The sequence below is a fragment of the Buteo buteo genome, chromosome 4, assembly GCF_964188355.1.
Source record: "Buteo buteo chromosome 4, bButBut1.hap1.1, whole genome shotgun sequence".
Taxonomy (NCBI): Eukaryota; Metazoa; Chordata; class Aves; order Accipitriformes; family Accipitridae; genus Buteo; species Buteo buteo.
Genome location: NC_134174.1, coordinates 56,743,436 through 56,763,643, shown reverse-complemented (window position 1 = coordinate 56,763,643; position 20,208 = coordinate 56,743,436). Strand labels below are relative to the sequence as shown.

At 42.2% G+C, this 20,208-nt stretch overlaps 1 protein-coding gene across 1 annotated transcript in view; it reads right to left on the bottom strand.

The window, feature by feature from the left end:
• The window catches only part of SORCS3 (sortilin related VPS10 domain containing receptor 3), a 310,251-nt gene that overhangs the window by 190,845 nt on the left and 99,198 nt on the right, over window positions 1-20,208 (bottom strand). Inside the window, exon 2 of the mRNA XM_075026339.1 lies at window positions 18,757-18,824. Within this exon, the coding sequence (XP_074882440.1) occupies window positions 18,757-18,824 (68 nt within the window). The remainder of the gene's footprint in view (window positions 1-18,756; window positions 18,825-20,208) is intronic.

Genomic DNA, 20,208 nt, shown 5'->3' with positions numbered 1-20,208 from the left:
ACAAAAGTACAAGAAGAGCCAAAACCTGATAAAGTAATGTTAGACAAGTATGGGTGAGAGGGTATTTTGTTCTATTTTGGGTGTTGGTTTTTTTTAAACAGGAGGGGCAATTGTTCCAGGCAGACTGTACTAATGGCTGAGGTCAATTCTTCATCACTGCTAATTTTTCAATCAAGATGGGATGTTTTCCCAAGAGTTTTGCTCTTGATCAGGCAGGTATTACTCTGAGGAATTAACCTCTGCTCGGTACCTGTGGCAAGTGATTTTCTTCTCCTTCATCGTCTTGCACAGTGTCTGAGCACAATGCTCCTTCTGCCTTCATAACATAGGAATTGTTTTAATAGTTTTAATTGTTTTAATAGACACATCAATGAGTCACCAGTGACACAGTTATTACTTCATAGTTTATCCACACAGCTGCTTCCAGACAAACTTTTTTTTATTTAGGATTACACCGAGAGTGTAACCCAGTATTTTCAAAAAGTATCTGCTCCAAGGAAGACTCTAGTGTCAAAAGATTCCTTCTTTAAAGTTTATCTTACCATGACACTATGCCACTCTGCATGCAAGTAATTAATCACTTGGTATTTTTACTCCATGGAGCAGGGTGACTACTGGAAAGCAAAGCAACAGTCTGTTCCAGTGAATCAGGTCATATGAGGACTCTCTTTTTAGTGTGATCCCTTCTACCCTAGCACCATGAGCTAAACAAATCACTATCAAGGTGTCCTTGCCTGTGTTCACCACTTTCCCTAACTTTGTGTCCAAAAATCTTCCATTGCCTAGCTTTACAAATTCAACAGCATTTTGGTTTAAACACCGATTTTGCCACAGCTTCATGCCTCTTTAAGAAAGAAAAGCTAGATTCAGAGCTGCTCAAGATCATTCACATTTCAAACACATCTTTTTACTCTTCCACCAGCCATTCAGCCAGCACATTGTTGGTATGAACACAGTTGCTCTGATAGCACTTGCATGTTTCTAGTATTGCTCCAACATCAGCTAGCTGATTTTTGCCCTCTGTGGTCTCCATTGTGTAATTAGTTGGAGAGGAGGTCAAAGAGGTGAGATCACAATTTTTCATGCTTTCGAGCCATCAGACCCATGCAACCTATCAAACTGCACATCTGCAGTGTAATATTTTCTTGTTGATGGGATCTAAATTGGAACTAATGCACTGCAGAGAGCACGGCCTCAGTCTCAGGTTAACACTTGTTATTGCACATTGTCCAATTTCCACGCCGGCTTCACTATCCCATTTAAATAATATTCTAATGGGGACATTTGAAGACAAGGTAGAATGGGTCACGAGATGCAAAAATGTGCTGAATGCACTCAAGTAAAAATTATTCAACCTCTCAGCTCCTTCCATAGTCAGCTTCTAATATGAAGCCTGTTGTGCTGCTCTTCCCAAGGGATGCCAGTGGAAGGCTCTCCTATCTCTGGACCACAGAAACAGGGTTAAGAAAAAGCCTTCAATGTTCTCCCTCCCTCCCAAAGGCAAGACTAACTAGAACAAGACTTCTACCTCAGAAGGCTGTCTAGCATATACCAAAAGTCTTTTAAAATGGAGACTTCCCACCTTCCCAAGCAATCCATGCTCAGCAGTAAGGAGGTTTTTCCTAAAACCTGCCTCTGCACTGCTGCAAATTACTCAGTAACTGGAGAACAGATACTGGGGGGCTGGCAGGGGCAGGGAGGAATGGTTGTGCTGTATATATTTATATACTTACAGGACCGTTGTAAGAACAAAGCCTCCAACTGTTTTTTCCTTAACTGAGCTACTGTAGCCTGGCACCCCTTTCCTAAAATTAGCTCCACTTACAGATGTTACCATAGTATTTGTTGCCATACCAAGGCACACTTCATAAGTGATGTCATTTACCACCAAAGAAAGCATCACTTGTCATACAGCAGAACGCTGGAGCTATCTACTAGTTCCAAGTCCTGAGTCTTGTGTATTTCTTAAAGGGTATCTCTCACCTCCAGAAGACCCCACACAGGTTATGTATTACTGGAGGCTTTGGGAGGAAATCCTTGCCTGAGCTGTGTAGCACAGCATCTGCACCCAGAAGCCAGAGCTCTGCCTTGGCACCCAGCCCAAGCAGCAGCTCTTACCAGCTTCTCCCAAGGCACAGATTTCCACAGGGCTGCCCCAGGGTTTGCTCAGGGGAGTTTCTCAGGCTAAGTACCTGATACGTGAAGACATGTTTCCCTTCATTGCTTTCACAAGTCCTGACCCAGAGTCTGGAAAAGCACCTGGAAATACTGAGTTCCTTAGAATTATAGAATAGTTTGGGTTAGAAGGGACCTTTAAAGGTCATCTAGTCCAACCCGCCCCCCCCCAAATTTGGATCCTACATTAGTGACCTATGTCTAAATAGGTTCCACATATTTCCTCTCTCCGGGTTAAATAATCATTGTATAACCACTAGCCATGCTCAAATTCTTCACATTTCTTCTACCGAGCTTCCTTTACCCTTCTGAGAAGCATTTGCAGCTCAAGTGAACCTTAGCCCTCCACTTTATATCATCAATAATAATGAATCATTGGGCACTAATCATTAAAGTATGTACACATAGCAATAACCTGCAAGCCTTTTCCTGATATGTGGGCACAGTCTTTACAGCTAAATTTAATAGCAGGCAAGGAAATTTTAGGGGGTCTGGATGGCTTATGCTTGCACCCACTTTCTACTACTTCTAGAATCAGATGTATGGGAAAGCAGTTTTTAAACAAAGCCCTTTGCATTGGGCTAATTTTTTGCAAAAGCTGGAGCCAGAGTTGACCTTCTGACATGTCTTTTCTTGTGCCTACTCGCAAGATCCCTTGCAAATTTTTGCCAAGAGCAAAGATGCAAGTTCAGACATACTGAAAGAAAGAAATGTACATCTGACTTCAGTCAGCCCTGAAGTGTATTCTCAGATATCTGTTGCACAGAAACAAAAAGGTTTTGGGAGGCATCCAGCCTGTAAGGTTCTAACCAGATTTTTTTCTGGTTCATTTGCCCACAATGAAAAGTTCCAGAGAATAAGCATCAGGAGAGAGAGGAAGGTTAAAAACACACTCCAAAATAATCACAACAATACATTTTTCCTTGTCCTAAATAGACAGAGGTCCTGGGCCCACTTCCAAAGGGGAATCAAGCACAACTCACATTTTTCCTGGTCCTTTCACCTACACAAGTTTACTCTCAACAGTATCCTGAACTCCCCTTACATTCCAGTGTTGTTGGCAATGTTCCCATTCTATCCAGGTGTATGGAATTCCCTGTGAATTTGCATGCATTGCAGACCATATCTTAAGCAGTCAAAAGACAGAATTATAGAATTGAAGCAACAAAGAGCAGAGACCAGTGCATCAGCCCTGATCGTGTCCACTCTACACATTCATTTTCCATACAGAGATCTGGAAAATCTTCTTCACACACTGGACTGTAGCCACTATCCTTGCTTGCATGGGCCACACATCACTGCACACCTTCCTGGCCAGGCACAAACAACAGATGGTTTTAGAAGAGACATATGTGCTGCCCACACTCAAGGTGGGAAGAGGAGAACACTGGCTAGAAAACCATAGCCATTCTGTGCAGCAGTCAGGCCTGATCCCTCTGCACTCTAAGCCAGCACAAACAGCAAAGGCTTCACACCTCTGAGTTTCTGAGAGAGCACAAAGCAGCCATAACATTTAGATTCATGAGATTAAGATCACTTTACACAACACTTCTAAAGGGAAATCCTGTGCCTCCCCATATTGTTTGCTACTTCCTTACATCAAGAGCTACTAACCACGCGAAGAAAAATAAAAACAAGCAAAAAAATACCTTACACTCCAGCTGCCCTTTGGAAAGCGTCTAAGTCATCACGTTAACTGAAATTCATTGAAGCCATTAAACCCATTTTTCCCCAAAGTCAGCTCTCTCCCTGAACACCCCTACTGTTTAAAATGGCAAGGAGAGGCAGTGGTAGGACCTATTTATGCCTCTGTTTGAAGGTGAGTCTATACTATCTGATTTCTAATTCAGATCCATCCGTCACAATCTGGTACACAACATTGGTCCCACAAAACACACGTTCCCAGCAGCCTGACCACTGTGGTGTTGTCAAATTCCCTCCCTCCGCTCACAAAGGCACCTTATGCTAACTTTAGAGCAGCACTTTCCGAGATCAATGATAATTGACTGATTAAGTATGCCTAATGCTGCCAGAATGTGAGCTGATTGTGTAATGGTGCTAATTAGTAACTGCCAGAGCTCATTCCAATTATTAACCTTTATGAATGTCATTTTTAAAGATAAGAGTTTGCAACACAGCCTACTGCAGCATTTGTAATGGTTTTTGTCACACAGGATGAGAGGGAACACAGTGACCACTGAAGCTGAGATAAAGGCAGCACAAGAAAGAAGCCCTAGGAACAAAGGATTTTACCTTTGCTTCCTGCAAGTGATACAAAGACTTTAACAATAGGAAAGTGGAACATCTGTGCTGAAGAATTCAAGAACCCACTTTTCCATGACACCTGAGCTACTCAGCAATGCCACTGCCAAGCATGCCTCAAAAGCTTCCTAGCAGCGCAAGTACCAAATCAATTACCTGATCTGCCAGGCGGGCATGCTTGCAAAGTGCCATGTCCATTGACACTCTGGAAGCAGAAAGACACAGGAAGAACAAGTTTACTGTTGCAGTGCTGTTGCATACCAAGGAAAAGCACTATTCCCATGTCTGCACAGTCACAACTCTGCTTTTTCTGACTTGTTATGCAACAGAGGATATTTCATGATGAACCACAGTCACCAGGTGGCTGCATGCACCCTGCTTGGATCAGATATAGCTAACCAACCAAGCTAGATCACAGCCTACTTAACTTTACCCTCATCTGTTCCCCAAACAAACCGCATGTACTATCACTATACAAAAGGAGCACTTCCAAAGAGGAAATACAGGCTTCTTGTATATCTCCCACCACACAACAGGGCCATGTCCTGTTACATAGCCACACTTGTACTCATTGCCATTAAAATGCCACAGGACAAGACACAAGCTTTTCCGGTGGTGTGACTAAAGTGCCTCAGACCCTGTGATGAGGTAGCATTGCTGCGGACCACCCTCCAAGTCCTCAGAGAGCCAGATGCTCCACCATAGTCTCCCCTGCCATGTACTCTTCCAGAAAAAACCTCAAAGCTTGTCTTGCTTTGTTTTCTGTGCCTTGTACAAAATAGAAAATGTGCACTTGTGGGTACAAAGCTAAATGTGCTGCGTTAACTCTGTATTCCTCATAGACATCCCTTTTACCTTTATTGGTTACAGATAATAGAACCAATGGGATTTTAATCTTCCATGGGACATTTATTCTCTACTCTGCTAGAGGCACACTGAATGATGTACCATGGTCCGCTGCTTACTCTGTAGCTTTAACTACTCCATGGTAATATAACATTATATCTGAAACCTTACGTTTTAACAGATGATCTTACTGCCTTGGTTTTCCTCAGCCACACTTACAGCTCCAAGTAACCCAAAGAAAGGACAAGCCCTCCCACACACTGCCTTTACAGAGACCTGTGTCTGGGGCACCTCAAGGTCAACAGCTTGTCTGTGATCCCTGAAGTAATTACACAAGACCCATGGATGGATCATAGTCTGCTGAAGTCCTCAGGGAACTCGTACGTCCCTTGGTGCTGATGGAAGTTGTATGTTTCTCCTGTTCCCAAAACCAGGCCCTGGGACCTATTCCCTGTACACGGGCTACTCTTCCCCATGCGGTTCCTGACTTCTGCTCTGAACCTGCTGCTTGCTTTTGTGCCTCCAGGACCAATAACCAACAACCAGGCTTCCTTCTCAAAGCAAATCACTATTACAATTTCTAACATTTCAGAGAGAGAGATGCAAGAGGACCGACTCTAAGTGCATTTCTCTTTCCATGGGGCTGATTACTCCTTGTGAGCTTCAGACCCCAATAAGGCCTGAACACGTTCCAGTGATGGGTCACTCTTCCTTTCTGCATACCTCTCCCCAGGTGGCTTTTGAACCTCCAAGGGCTTGTGCAAACTGGTAACTGCAGACGGTACTAGCTTATTGCTTGCCTGCCCCACTCCCCTGCACACACAGTGTATGAACTCAGACCCCAAGGTATGTGAGTCCATGCCAAGACCCTGGACTGTAAAGGTGCACAGCTGAGCTGCACACATCCATTCAGCCCAGCTAACTCTGCTATGAAGCCCTGCACTCCTGGCAGTAGTTACAGGGAGCTGGAGACAGTTGCATCTTAAATGCACCAGAACACAGTCAGGAAAGTTCACAGTGCACCTCTCATCGCTGGGCAAAACTACTACCTGACTTTGGGATAAGGCTTGGCAGTAATGGTTGTATTAACAGCCCAGCCATCTTCCTGAAACCAGTCTCCTGTTATCATCTTCCTCACAGATCCTCTGAGCTAGACTACAAATCCATAAGACAAAATGTAAGAGTCCTGTTACAGATGCCATACAATATTCTTAGATTTATCATGGGGTAATAACCCTCAACTATTCCAATACAGCATCGCATTTCCATCCCTGACCAGACTTGCAGGATGCTGAATGCTGAGCTCCTGCTGATAGCCTATTGCTAGATTCAGGCATCTGGACAGCAGGCTTCAGGGATAACTGGATATAAGCAACTACTAATATTTACAGAGGCCATTCTTTAAAGTAACTGGCCATCAAAGACCCAGAAACAAGTCCTAATAATCTGGTTACAGAATGGCCTCACTAACCTTTTACAGCTTTTATTCAGAGGCAGAAATCCTACATGTAAAAATGCACTAGCTTCCCATGATGTAGTAGGTTACAGGAGCTTTCATTTTTACTTCATCAGGCTTATACTGTAAAAGAACAGGCTGACAGATTTCACAGATGAAGAACATGTGGTAAGTAAATAAAACAAAGACTACCTTCCCAGCTGGGGGACTGTAGCCCTCTGTAAATATTATTTGGAGAAGTGACCGCTTGATACAGGGCACTTACTAACATCATTAGAAGCCTAATGAATATACCACAGAGATAATGAGAGAGACAGACGAGATTAAAAGATAGAAGGATTTGTTGCACTTTTTTTAACAATGTTTCTCCATCCTTCAGATTATTTATAGCCATTATAAAATGGCAGTGCATTTGGGAAAAAAAAAAATACCAAAAAACAACCACAACATAATAAAACACCAATATAAACAGACACAACCCATGTTAAAGTACTAAATTCTACCCAGCCACTGTACAAAGCATCAAAGATTTATATGACTTGGTCCCAAGCCTAATTGGAAAGAAAAGTCGAGGGAGGAGGGAGAGGGGCAGAGAAAGGAAAAGAACAGCTCACTCAAAGAGAAACAAATCATGTAAGCTGATGTAAAGCCTAGGTTTACTGTGGATAGGGGAACCACATCTCACAGCAGGCCATGAGGTGGCACCAACACAGAAACTCTTCAGTGCAAGAACCTTCTCGCTCCTGATCCAGCCCTGACTGCCTGGAGAGTAGGTGGCAGTGCCTATCTCCATCTAACTGATCAGAGGCCAGGGGACTTTCTGAGCCACAGGTAAAGTCTTTGCATGTAATGTAATCCTTGATGACAGATTTTTTTTGCTTCTAGAAACTCATCTAGACTACACCTGAACCCAAGTGAACTTTACCTACCAAAACATGCTCCAGAAAGGAGATCCACAGATTAACTACATGTTGTCCTAAGAATCAAATTCTTCTACTTGTTCTGAATGTTTGGCCAGTGCTCCTTTATTCTTCACAGAATCACAGAATGGTTGAGGTTGGAAGGGACCTCTGGAGCTCATCTGGTCCAAGCCCCTGCTCAAGCAGGGCCACCTAGAGCTGGTTGCCCAGGACCAGTCCAGATAGCTTTTGAATATGTCCAAGGATGGAGACTCCACAACATCCCTGGGCAACCTGTGACAGTGCTCGGTCACCTACACAGTAAAAAAGCTTTCCTGAAATTCAGAGGGAACCTCCCAAGTTTCAGTTTGTGCCCATCCATTGTCTCTTCTCCTGTCACTGGGAACCACTGAAAAGAGCCTGGCTCTGCCTTCTTTGCACCCTTCCTTCAGGTATCTGCACACATTGATGAGATCCCCCCCTCCCCGAGCCTTCTCTTCTCCAGGCTGAACTGTCCCAGCTCTCTCAGCCCTTCCTCATATGAGAGATGCTCCACCCACTTGCTTTAGGAGACACCCTACCACACCACATAATTTTGTAAGATTTTTACCATATTCTTTTCTGGGCATCTCTTTTCAGGCTTTCCAGGTCCTACTGGATCAGATCTAGTATGAAAGTTCTTATGTAATTTATTATGAAAGTTCTATTTTGCAATTATCTATTTGCATATTTATAAGCGAATTTAATGTGTGGTTTTCATTAATATTGGCACATATCCACGTTGAATGCATCCGCTACTAATCTGTGCCAACAAAACTCCTCTGCACAGTAAAAAGTGATCAGAAAAAGACATTAGTAAGGCCAAAACAAATTCATCTTTAAGTGTGGCTTCCTGCAAAAAGTTTTGCAGTAGGCATCCAAATCTAATTAGAATGTAAGATGAGATAACTCAACAAAAGGAGCAGCTCTCTAATGAGAGCAATGGAATTGCTGCTCCAAATGATAAAGAGATGGAATAGCCAATTCCTGTTAACAGATGCAGCTCTGCTGATGCAGCAACAGTCACAACACCCACAGGATCTGCAACAGCAGGTTCTTGGCTACAGACTCCCTCCTGAATGCTGCCTTGCCACTTTTCTAAACAAGTAGGCAAAGCACTACAAACACACTTTACCTGCCATCCCTGAGAAGACTACTTTATAGGGACTGTGATGCTTCAAAAACACATTCACTTTTAGTAAAGCTTCCTCTGATCTTCCCCACCAAAGTCCCAGGAATAAATGCCTGGGAACATAGCCTGACCTCAAAATTAATTTCTGATGAGATAGGACGTCTCCCTTCTTGAGGAGCTCATAATCGAAGAAATTAATTAACAAGGACAGAAAAACTATATTAAATACAGTGTATATAAGATGCAAAAACAGGTACAAGCATATTCTTACAGCTCCCTAAAACACCTTCTTTTTTTCCATAACAGATTTCATTTCACACTGAGATACTCATGATTGTATCAACACCAGAAACATCTTTTGGCATTAAATTCCCTAAATTTCCCATTCCATCATCTAGTTTTCTGGAATGGAAAGACTAGAGATCTGGACAGGTTTAAGTTTCCATTGTCAGGATGATCAAATCCAGTTGTGTGCCTGAAAGGACTGGCTGGAAAATTAAATTACATGAAAGATAGCCTGGGTTTTTATTGTGGTTTTTTTTAACTACAAAGTATATAAAATAGCTTTACTGAGAAAATGTGATTGCATCTAAGATAGCCACCAGTTGGGAAACAGATGGAGAACCTACCTGTGGTGTAAAAGACTCAAATCCCTTGGTTGAATAAGACAGCCACCATAGGTCAGATCAAAAATTTGTATTGCCTGCTAATCTGCCACAGAATATTCTGGGAAAAGTATAAGGAAGAGAAAAGACAGCATGATTCTTCCCATGGTCTACTTCCCCAGCTCTTGACTTAGGGATCTCCAAATCCCAAACCACTAAAATACTGTGGTGTATCATGTTTCCAGCACAATCCCAGCTATTCCATTAGAACACCTAAAACATGAATAGCTCATTGCTGAAGAACAGTTAACAAAAAATGGATGACATTTCTGCAACACTGATCCAAAAACTGTAGACCTGTCTGTTCCTTGAATGTCATATCATAAAATAATTAATGTAAGCCACAGGCTACTGCCACACTATCACGTTTAACAGCCACCTGCAGAAATATCCTCCATTAATTCATTGAATCCCCTTTTGAAATCCATTTACACTTTTATTATTTCTGCCTCACAACATCCTGTAGCAATGAGTTACACAATTTAATTACTTGTGGAATAAAAAAGCACTTCCCTTTCTACTTATTCAGAACAAGGGCTTGAACTTGGATCTTCCACACAAGAGATTAGTATCAGTCTCTCCCTGGAGAGATTCTCAGTCTCTCCTGTTGGAGCTCTTTTGCTGAGTATAAATAATTCAACAGTTATGAGGGAGAGAGGAAAAGACAGATGGCTGGAGCTCTTACCTGAAACATGGAAAATTAAAAAAAAAACACAGCTCATTTTTGCCCTCTGTACATTTTATTTGGAATTCTGCCTTTTTCCTAAGAACATTTCCTCAAAAAGTTTGGAATTTGATAAATTGCCTTTTCTTCTTGCCTCCCTGTCTCCAGCCAGAAGACAAGATGTATCCAAAAATTCCCAGGCCTACTTATTAACAGGAACATCCCAATAACCCAGTTATCTATGAGATCAAAACTGATGTACAACCACATGACCTTTCTAGACCTATTTAAGGAACACATTCCTCACACAAACATATCTGCAGCATCCATCATTAGTGACCAGTCCAGTCCTCCCACAGCCACATGTTTGAAGGCCAACAACTTCAGCAAAGCAGCCCCACTTTCAAGCTGCAAAAGATCCGTGAATGAAGCACAAAGTGGGGATGTGTAGCACATGTTGAACAGTGAGTTACATGCACACGTAAATGTGAACCTCTGTGCCACCACCATGCAACACCTTCACAAAATCGAGATTCTGGGGTAGAACATAGTCAAAGCCAAGACTTATCTCTGTCTTCAGAGAATCACAGATACGAATAAAGCACTCTGAATACGGGTAAAATTTTTTAATTAACAGTCTAGCTAGAACACCACTACATCTGCAGTTCCGTTTTTATTAATTCTCTCCAATTCAGCAGGAATTCCACCAAGGAATAGGGATGAGCAGATGCAGGGGGAAGCACATTAATAAATCATAAGTGTCATTAAAATTTGTAAACTAATATCTTCTGGGAAGTCTTGGCAATTAGTCTCAGAGCTTTCTTGGCAAACAAAAAATTAATAAATTCAAAAGGTCCCCTGTCTGATGATATCCCCGCCCCCACAGAAAGGTCATTGATGGAGCAATTAAGAGACACAACAAATGGACCAGCCAGAAGGCTGGTTCACAAAAGACAAATGAGTTCCATGAAACAAGATGACTAAGGCATCTTAATAAGCAAAGGTGGGACTTCGATCTACACACCACCCCAAGACACATACAAAGGCTTTTAGACTCATATTTGCTGGGCTACTACTTTTCACATGATTTTGCATTGCTCCCTTTGGTCCCCAACAAGGCAATCTCTGAGGCAACATTAACATGATTGATTGTTAAAGCAAGGAACCATCAGAAAGTAGACATGCGAACCTTACTATTCCCTTGTGGAAAATCCTGTGGGATATAATAGAACTAGGAAAGCAACAGGAAGGAGACAAATGAAACCTCTCCAGAAGTTAGTCATATACTTAAAGAATGAAATACAGAATTAAAGAATGAGGTCTTATTTTTATTATCATTACTGAGTTTACCTAACTCTAAAACATAGCCCTGAATTTAAGATAAGCCTATTAATTTTCATGATTGGTTCCCAAAACAAACATTTAAAGCAGTTTTAACTCACATTATCCATTTGTTGCAATGACAGCATCTCCTTCTGTTTTGAACTGCAAAGAAAGTATCCTCTGGACACCACCTGGGACTGTCTGGGACATTCAAGGAGGGCTAAACCTATGGTTCATTCTGTTCCACTCCTTGAATTTTCTTTCTTTTTTTTTCTTCTTTTTTTTTTTTATTAATTCCTATGAATCTTCATATTCAGCCACACACAGACCAAGCAAATCCAAACAATCCCTTATGTACATTTCCTGAAGTCCACAATAAAAGATTTGTTTAGGTATTTGGAAAGCGACAACTGGAAGGGTAATGAATTACCTCAAACCAGAAAAAGCATTTTTAATCAGGTCATAAATAGTTACTTCAAATGGCTTGATTTGTACAGTGGGATAAGGTGATCAATTGTTATCACTGTCTGATAACCAGCAACTTCTAACATTCTTGTCAGATACCCCCCCTAAACCAGCAAACACGAAGAAACTAAGCCACCCCCTTATCGCTTTTAATAGTTATGAAAAGAGCACAGAATAGCCATTGTATGTATAGCCTTTTGTGAACATTTAGCATCCATATAGAGTAACTTAATGCAATGCCCTTTAGCCATTAATTTCTCTCCTTGCTGATACTCAACAACCATTTTCACCTGTAAAGCTCGCTCTCTTGCTCCTATTTATTAACTAGGACCCACTTTCTGATGTCTGCTGCAACACATGTGCAGCTGGACAAATACAGATGTCAGGAGCCTCTGCCAAACCTGGTATGTCAGCCTGAGCAAGAGAACAAGAATTGTTTCTCTTAAATATGCAGGAATTTAGCCACGAGAGCAAAGAAGAAATTTTCACTTGGCTCAAGAATGCTGCATTTTCTATTCTTCACAGCTAGGGACTACCTAGCTCTTGGGGTCAAAGAACTTCTCTTTATTAAATGGCCACTATCTTCATTTGGCAGCAGCTAGCTCAGGAATGGGCCAACATGCAGCTACCGTTCATCTCCCAAATAGTTCAAGTCTGGCTCCCGTGTCAGGATGGCATCTATGACTGACAGCCAGACTGTGCTGAGCCAGGATAAACTGAATCACCCACTGTGGGGAAAAGACAAATCAGCAAGAATACTAGAGGTTAAGAACTGCATTATTCTGAGATGCTGCTGCAGGCCCACACTAACCGCAATTCAAGGTGTTGGGAGCCCTGAGGAACAGCTCTCATCTCACACTGCAGTCATCTGCTGCAGTTCCCTACTCCCTTGGTTCTTCAGCAAACATAGTCTGCACCTAGCAGCTCTCAGCCACAAAGCTTGTGACAGGTGGCTCCTGTAGCCTGAAAAAAACTAGCCATCATCAATCTAGGCTATTTAGACACTCTAACAAATGACAACAGTGGAGAAGCCAAACTTTTGGGCACCTTGGTTTTCAAATCCAAGAGAGGTCAGGGATGTGCTTGCACACCCAGCTGGCTCCTTCCCTCCATGCTCTGTTGACTAATTGCAGATATAAGAAACCCTTCTCCTCATCAGCACAGGATTTCTGCACTTTGCAGTGTTGCTAAAAAATGCCAAATAAGATGTGATAATGGGAAGCATTACTACTTTGAAAACCAGCTGAATACAGTCCTCCAGAAAATAACATGTATCTAAGATACATGTTGTCAGCATAAAAGGGAAAAACAATAAATGTAATCAAATTTGACAGTCCTGCAGGGAGATATCAGCTGGTCATGGTGGCTGTCTGGAGACTGCTTTTCAATACAGCAAATTCCAGAAAAACTACAATGCCCCATTGCAAAACGTGTGGAGCCTGAAAAGTACTAAGCAAGAGGTTGTGGCACAAACAAGTTGCCATTCTCAGCACCACAGTCTAAATAATGCATTGTCACTGAGGATAGAAACACTCTTTTAAGGAAGCTCTGGCCATGCCATGACCTATTTCAGGTTTAGCTTGTTTCACAAAGGATGATATGGAAATTTGAGTCAGGATTATTGAATCTCCTGATCCCTGCCTTCTTACTCACCCATCTTAGAGGCTGCTACATTTGGAGCAAGGAGACTAAGCCCCAGTTCCCAAAGGGGAGACAAGGCATTTCACACAGCATTCACCATTTCACACCTACAGAGCCACCCTATCTGAAGCCAGCTCCATGTGCAACACGCGAGCCTAGGGCACAGAAATCAGTGTGAGCTGTGAAACTTTGCAAAGGCAACAAATGCTAGAGCTAGACTTGCTAGACCATGCCAATGGTCTCTGGAGACTGTGGGAGGCTTAAGAGGCAAGGACATAGGAGGAAACAGCGTGAAGCCCTTTGGTAATTCAAACAGAACTGAATGAAAGAGCAATGCAAGACATAAGGCAGCTTGCAACCAAACTGAGAAGTTTTACTCCTCTCAGCTCCAAGTGAGGAGTTGTAGCTGTTGTGTTTTGCAGCTGTGTCTATTAAAAAGTTTAAAGTTAGGGGTTTTTTTTTTAACTCAACATGGAGGCTAAGACAACAGACAAACCTCTTTGGGCACAGCAGCCACAAGAGTAAAAAAAATGCTTGGGGATTTTTGACTGCTGCCATGGAAACATAATTTCTTGATTAATAAACAAAAAAACATGAAGGACTATATGTAAAAATTCCTTCATCAGCATTTTAGCTTCTTAAGAGAAAGATTTAGTCATGGTTTTGAGTATGGGTTAATGCATGGGCCAGCATTATGTACCATCAGATAATTTAGCTGGGACAACAGTCAGAGGAGGGGAACTCCAGGGGACCCATCAAAGGTGGGTAAAATGGTAGCAGGGACTCAGAGCTGACACATGCAAGTGCTTGCACTTTGGAAGAAAATCTGAACTACTCCCCACTGCCTAATTAGCTGATGTGTTGCAGTCATGGCTATCGCATTGATCATAAATACCACCCTGCTAACTTGCGCTTCTCCTGTCTGCTGGATCACCCTGTTGTCTCTTTGTCTTCATCTGAGATTGAAAGCTCCCTTGGGATACAGGCTATCTTTTTAGCTACTGCAATCCAAATAAATATAACTGTTCCTGGATACTAAAAAAGGCAACAGTGGAAAAACTTTTATTCCAGTTACCTTAGCAGAAGTAACTGCTCAACCCACACTGGCTGAAACAGTTGAAAACATTTTAAATATTACAATAGCAACATTAAATACTTATCTAGAATGTCACGTTCACATAACCCTATCTCAATACTGTACATCTTAAAAAGGAGACAGGATTAGCAACAAGCAAGAAAACATTCACAAGGCTCTTCCTTTGCTTCTAAAACCTGTGAAATTGAAAAGGCCCATAGAATAAGAAAAGGAGCTTGATAGATTCCTCCTGTTTATTCATACTCACAACACAAGAGGGAAACAACTGGACAGCAACAAGATTAACTAATGAAAGGACTTACTGCCTACCATACAACCTACAGAACCCCCCATATATTTGAACACAACATACACCTGAAAACAAAACCCATTTATCACAATCACAATTTCTATGGTCAGACCTGGAAGTATTATGAACATACACATTTGAAGAAATAAGCCATTGAATAGACTTTCTCTTCCCTCCTCCTCCTAATAAAATTTGCATGAGACTTCCAACAGAAAAATAGGCAAAAAAACCCCCACAAAACAACTTCAACTTTTGGTTGTGAATGGTGCCTTTTAGACACCATATTTTGCATATCTAACCCTTTCATTCTCCTCTGTTCAACAGATACCTTCTTGGACTACAATGCCTGTGAAGCAGCCTGGCCCCTACTCTTTACAAAGAAAGTTCATATTTCATGACAGATCATTCCTGTGTGCTTACAGTTCATCATGGGCAATGAAGTTTGACGCAGGGACCCTGGCCTACAGAGGGTTTGTGGATTAGAGGTGCTCCAACAGCACTTCAAAACAAAACCATATAAATTTACACATAAAGAGGGAGAACTGTTTTCCTTTTGTTGATGGAGAAGTTGGCAGGGGTGGGGGGGCTGGTTGAATTCTACAGAAAGCATATGTCCAACCCTTCGTCCAATTTTTACTTAAAGCAGGCAGGATGTAGCTAGATTCTCAAGTACCCAATTAGACATTTTGCTAGGCACTGAGAACTGATGAAGGGTTTGCATGCCTGAAAAGCTTAAATAATTTTTAAGGTTATATTTGCTGACCTATGAAAAGACCTCTTTCCACAAATTCTGATGTCCCACACCATCACAACTACAAACACAGTAAAGTAGCTTCCTTTCATAGGAGTAAAACGATCACCTCCACTCAACTTAGTGGGAAAAACAAAACTCCAAACCACAACTGACAGGTATCTCTTGTGACCGAGAAGAGATGTGGCATTCACAAGGGGGAGGGTTGTGGCTGGGTGAGTGTGTGGGTGTGGGTGTCTTTTCCTTGAAGCTGGCTACTTCAAAGCTGGCTCCTTCAGTAGCAATAGAGGTCTTTTCTGTCATTCTTTGGGCTCCAGAAGCATAGATCCGCTTATCAGAGCAATGTCTGTGTTCCTGCATTCAAATGCTGACTAGCATTTCCTCTGACTAAACTCATAGCAGCTTGATATAGGAGCAGCTTCCAACATAACTTTTAATTCTCCTCTCTCCCTCTCTTGCTCTCACTCCCTTTTTTAATTACATTCAGGATGTTTTCTTATTGATTTACTTGTCTTTGTATTTAGATGCAGGAATTAGAAGTTTCTCTTATATGGCAATTCAGTTTTCCATTAAAAGAAGCCTCTCATGCTATAACCCAAGGGGAACTGAGAAGAAGCTTTTGATGCATGAAGCAGGCAGAAGCAAGATGATATTTGGAGACTGCATTGCACTCTGCTCTGTCTTAGCATCCTTTGAAGCACTGCTCTGTGATTCATTGCTCTCTGCCACAAAAGCCATTCCTCTCTTGTGGAAGCAACTGTGTTTGCCAAGTGTTCAGAACAGATATCACGCAGCACCACTGCTCGGATGGACAGGACTCCTGGTTAGCAGAAGGGATGTGTCATATTCCCAGAAAACAGGAAGAGAAAGAAAAAAAAAAAAAAACAAACCTCCTGGAAATGTCCAGACCTCATTCTGATAATTACTTGATAGTTGCATTCAGTTTGTGACACATCAGTTCTGGGGGCTCAAAGATGGCTTTGAGAGTCTACAAAAAGTAACTAAGGAAAGAAAACCTATTGCCAGAAGGCTTAAATTCACTCTGCAGAGACAGATCCTCCTTTTAAAATTTTCACGATCTCAAAAATTAAAAGAAAATATTGAAAAGTATCAATTTAAATAATGCAAAGATTCAGAGGCCTTAATGGGCAAATAGAACAGCAAATCCTGCGAAAAGGAGTCTTTCTCTTGGCTTATGGCTTCCACTTAGTATGTTTGCATTTCTACAATGTCCTTTTCAAAGAAACTCATAGCGGCTCTCTAAGACTCCACACTCCCCTCTGAAGTACAACATGGCTTAATCCTGAATTTTCCAAGTGGAAAACTAAGCTTTAGAGCCCAGGAGCTCTACCTATCCTGAGGTTTCCTCCCAGACCTTGGAACACAACCCAGGAGGTTCTGAGTTCTCAACATCTCTGAGTCTCTAGGCCCCACACTGGCCCCTATTTCACTGCAGAAAAGATGCAGTGTCCCAGAACACAATGAAACACTCCCAAATGAGTGTGTTTCCCCAGCTGACCAAGTACTGGATGCCTTCAGTTGTACTGATAATGAACTACATTTCTGTCACTCTGGGAAAACTCCAAAAGGGGTGCTGCTATTACCTTTCTGCAGAGCTCAGGTGATGCTGTGAGTTCAGTATTAGGACATGATTTGCCTGCTTGTTACATTATTTATGCAGAGCAGATTGCTTGGCAATTACGTTTAAAGTACAATCACAGTGCCATTTGTACTTGTTAGGTAAAGAAGCAAAAGTTTTTTAAGGCTTTAATACCTTGAAAAGTACCAGGGTAAGTGAAAATCACTGTGTTCTCTCTTATTAGCTGCACAGTTATTTATACTTTTGCAGATTACCATGGTACAGCGTAATTAGGCTTTGGAAATGCTGTTCAAGTTGAGAAGTTTTAAGAGCTCTACTGAACAATTAACCCTTAAATACATTAACAGGAATAAACTTGCAGCCCATGCCCAAAGTCTGCTCTAAACAGGGGCTTTTAAATTAGCTGGGAAGAAAGAAGTTCAAGATACCATCTGCAAGAAGCTCCTCACACCCGGAACAATGACTACAATGCACTGACAGTTCCACCAACTACACTTTCAGCAGGTTGCGCAGTACCTGCAATGCACCAGGTAAACCTGACACAAGGCACTTGGTCTCCCCCAACCCCTGGCTGCCTTTTTTTTTTTTTTTCCCTTAGGGTAAAAAAACCATCTAATAACAATTCTGTTAAAGGCATACCCTTTCCACACCACACACAGGATGTTAGAAGGAAGAGCAATTCCCAGCAGGTAGAAACTATCAGTGATTTCAGACATCAAGGAACTGGCCTGTTTATAGGGGTGAGTTGGAGGGAGGGAATTTTTTTATTATTATTTATTTATTTTAAATGCACACACATACTTAAAAACATGCACTCTATCCAGCAGTGTGCTTCCCCAGGCCAGGACACTCCATCTCCCACACCAGACTAGGAGCATGGCAGGTACATGACACCATCCAAATCTATCTACAGCGGAGAAGACACCAGTACCTCACCATAATATCTCTAGTCCTTTAGTGGCTACTGTCCTTACAGCCCAAGGCAACACAGATTCACTGCCAAGATGACCATCTCGGCTCACGGGACTGAGGAACGTGGCTAAGATCAGCTAAGATTATATCATGCACTGTTGTATACCATCTTGGACATTGTTCTAGCAAGCATGTACCATCTGTAGAGACCATTCTCATTGCCAGCCTCACAGCAGAGACCCTGAGGAATGAAGAGACTTGTCTAAGGACACTCAAAGGTGAGAATGAAATCAAGCTCCTCTGTGTACCAGGGAAGTGCCCGTACATCAAGAAACCCTCTTGTTGCAGACCCCACTTCATTAAAGCAATGTGTTCTTAATCACATGTCCCTTCTCCAAAAAGCAACTCTAGTTATCCCAGATTCCCTCCTACCTCCTCCCCTGATCAACTCAGATACCCGCCTTGCTCAGCCTCCAGTTTTACGAGGGACACAATTGCAACCCCTCCATGCCAGCTGCTGTGATTTCTACAATCCACTTACCTCCACAGTGAGCTCTCTGTAACACTCCCCAAGTTGAAGTCGTAGAGCTTTGTCAGAATGAGAATCACCTACGGGGTGGGGGGGGGTGGGGGGGAGAGAAAGGGAAAAGAAAGAGAAAAAAAAGAGTTTTCCTTTAGACTGTATAACAATATAGAAGGCATCTGAAATAACCCAAAGGAGAGCTTAGCATTTATCCATTAAAGTTGCGGTATTATAGGATCAAGTTAGTTTAAAAAAAAAGAAAACCATTAGCTTAATGCATCATGTAAGCAGTAACATTTATTTTAATCTCAAAATGTTTTGCATTTGAAATAAAACATGCTAACAGGAATAGATCAAACATTGTGAGCTGCCCTCCCTACAACTACGGTTATTCAAGGTCAGGGATGGAATCAGATGCACCCTTGTTAACTCAACAGCCCAATCAGAAATTACAGTCGACTTTTTGTGTTTCTCGAAGCGCTACCACAAATTGGTGAGTCTACATGGAAAGAATTGGCAATTTTGTTTATGAAGATCCCCATCCAGCAAAACAGTCCATTTTGCCCAGAATGAGCTTTGTTGTTCTCTATCTGCTGTCACTGACTCCAGGAGCATGGGAATTTCCACATGTCATCTATCACCTTTCTGCCGCAGTAAAAGAGAGGGATGCAGAGCGTGACATTCAGCTTAGACACTGAGCAAGACAAAACTTCAGCTGTATCTTTAGTGCTCAAGGCGAGTCATAGCCTTCAGGACCCACTGACTGACTTTCTGGCGAGCCATGAACACTCCCAAGTCATGCCTTTGCAAAACTGAGGTAGGAGGAGAGAGGAGTTAAGCAGTACTTGGGGGACCACAGGGGAATGTAACTTCCCTCTGATATCCTTGGTACTCTGATCTCAGATTTCACAGGTAAATGTAATCATCCTAGTTACCAGCTACATTGCCCAATGCCTTTCTCTCCCAGAAAGGCAGCTATGAGCTCTGATAACCTGTGAGCCTCTGTGTAAGCTCCCAGGCTCAGATGGGACGGGAACTTCTGCAGAAAGAATAGAGGTTCCTCAGTGGAAGTTAAGAGCATTTGAGCATCTGATCCTTGCTTTTTTAGCATAACTAATGTCACATAGTTCATTCCCTCAGATTCTATGGGACAAGCCTCATCACAGTTTGGCTAAAAGATAGGTCCAAATGAGAGATGTGACACAAAGGGTTGAGTTCATTAATGTTTTCCTATGCAACAAGGATCTTTTCTACTACAAAGCCACATCTCCCTCCATCTTTCTCCTCCCACAGCAGTGGGACCCACCACACCTTTCATTTGGGTTTCCCAGCTGAAAGGCTGCTGAGTGAGGAGTTTAAAGCTTTGCAGAAAAATGCCAAAGGATTAATCAATATCACAATGGCTGCAGCAGTCGGCTACTGTCAGCATAATACTGGGAAGAGACCTGTTCAAATTGTAAGGGACCTTGG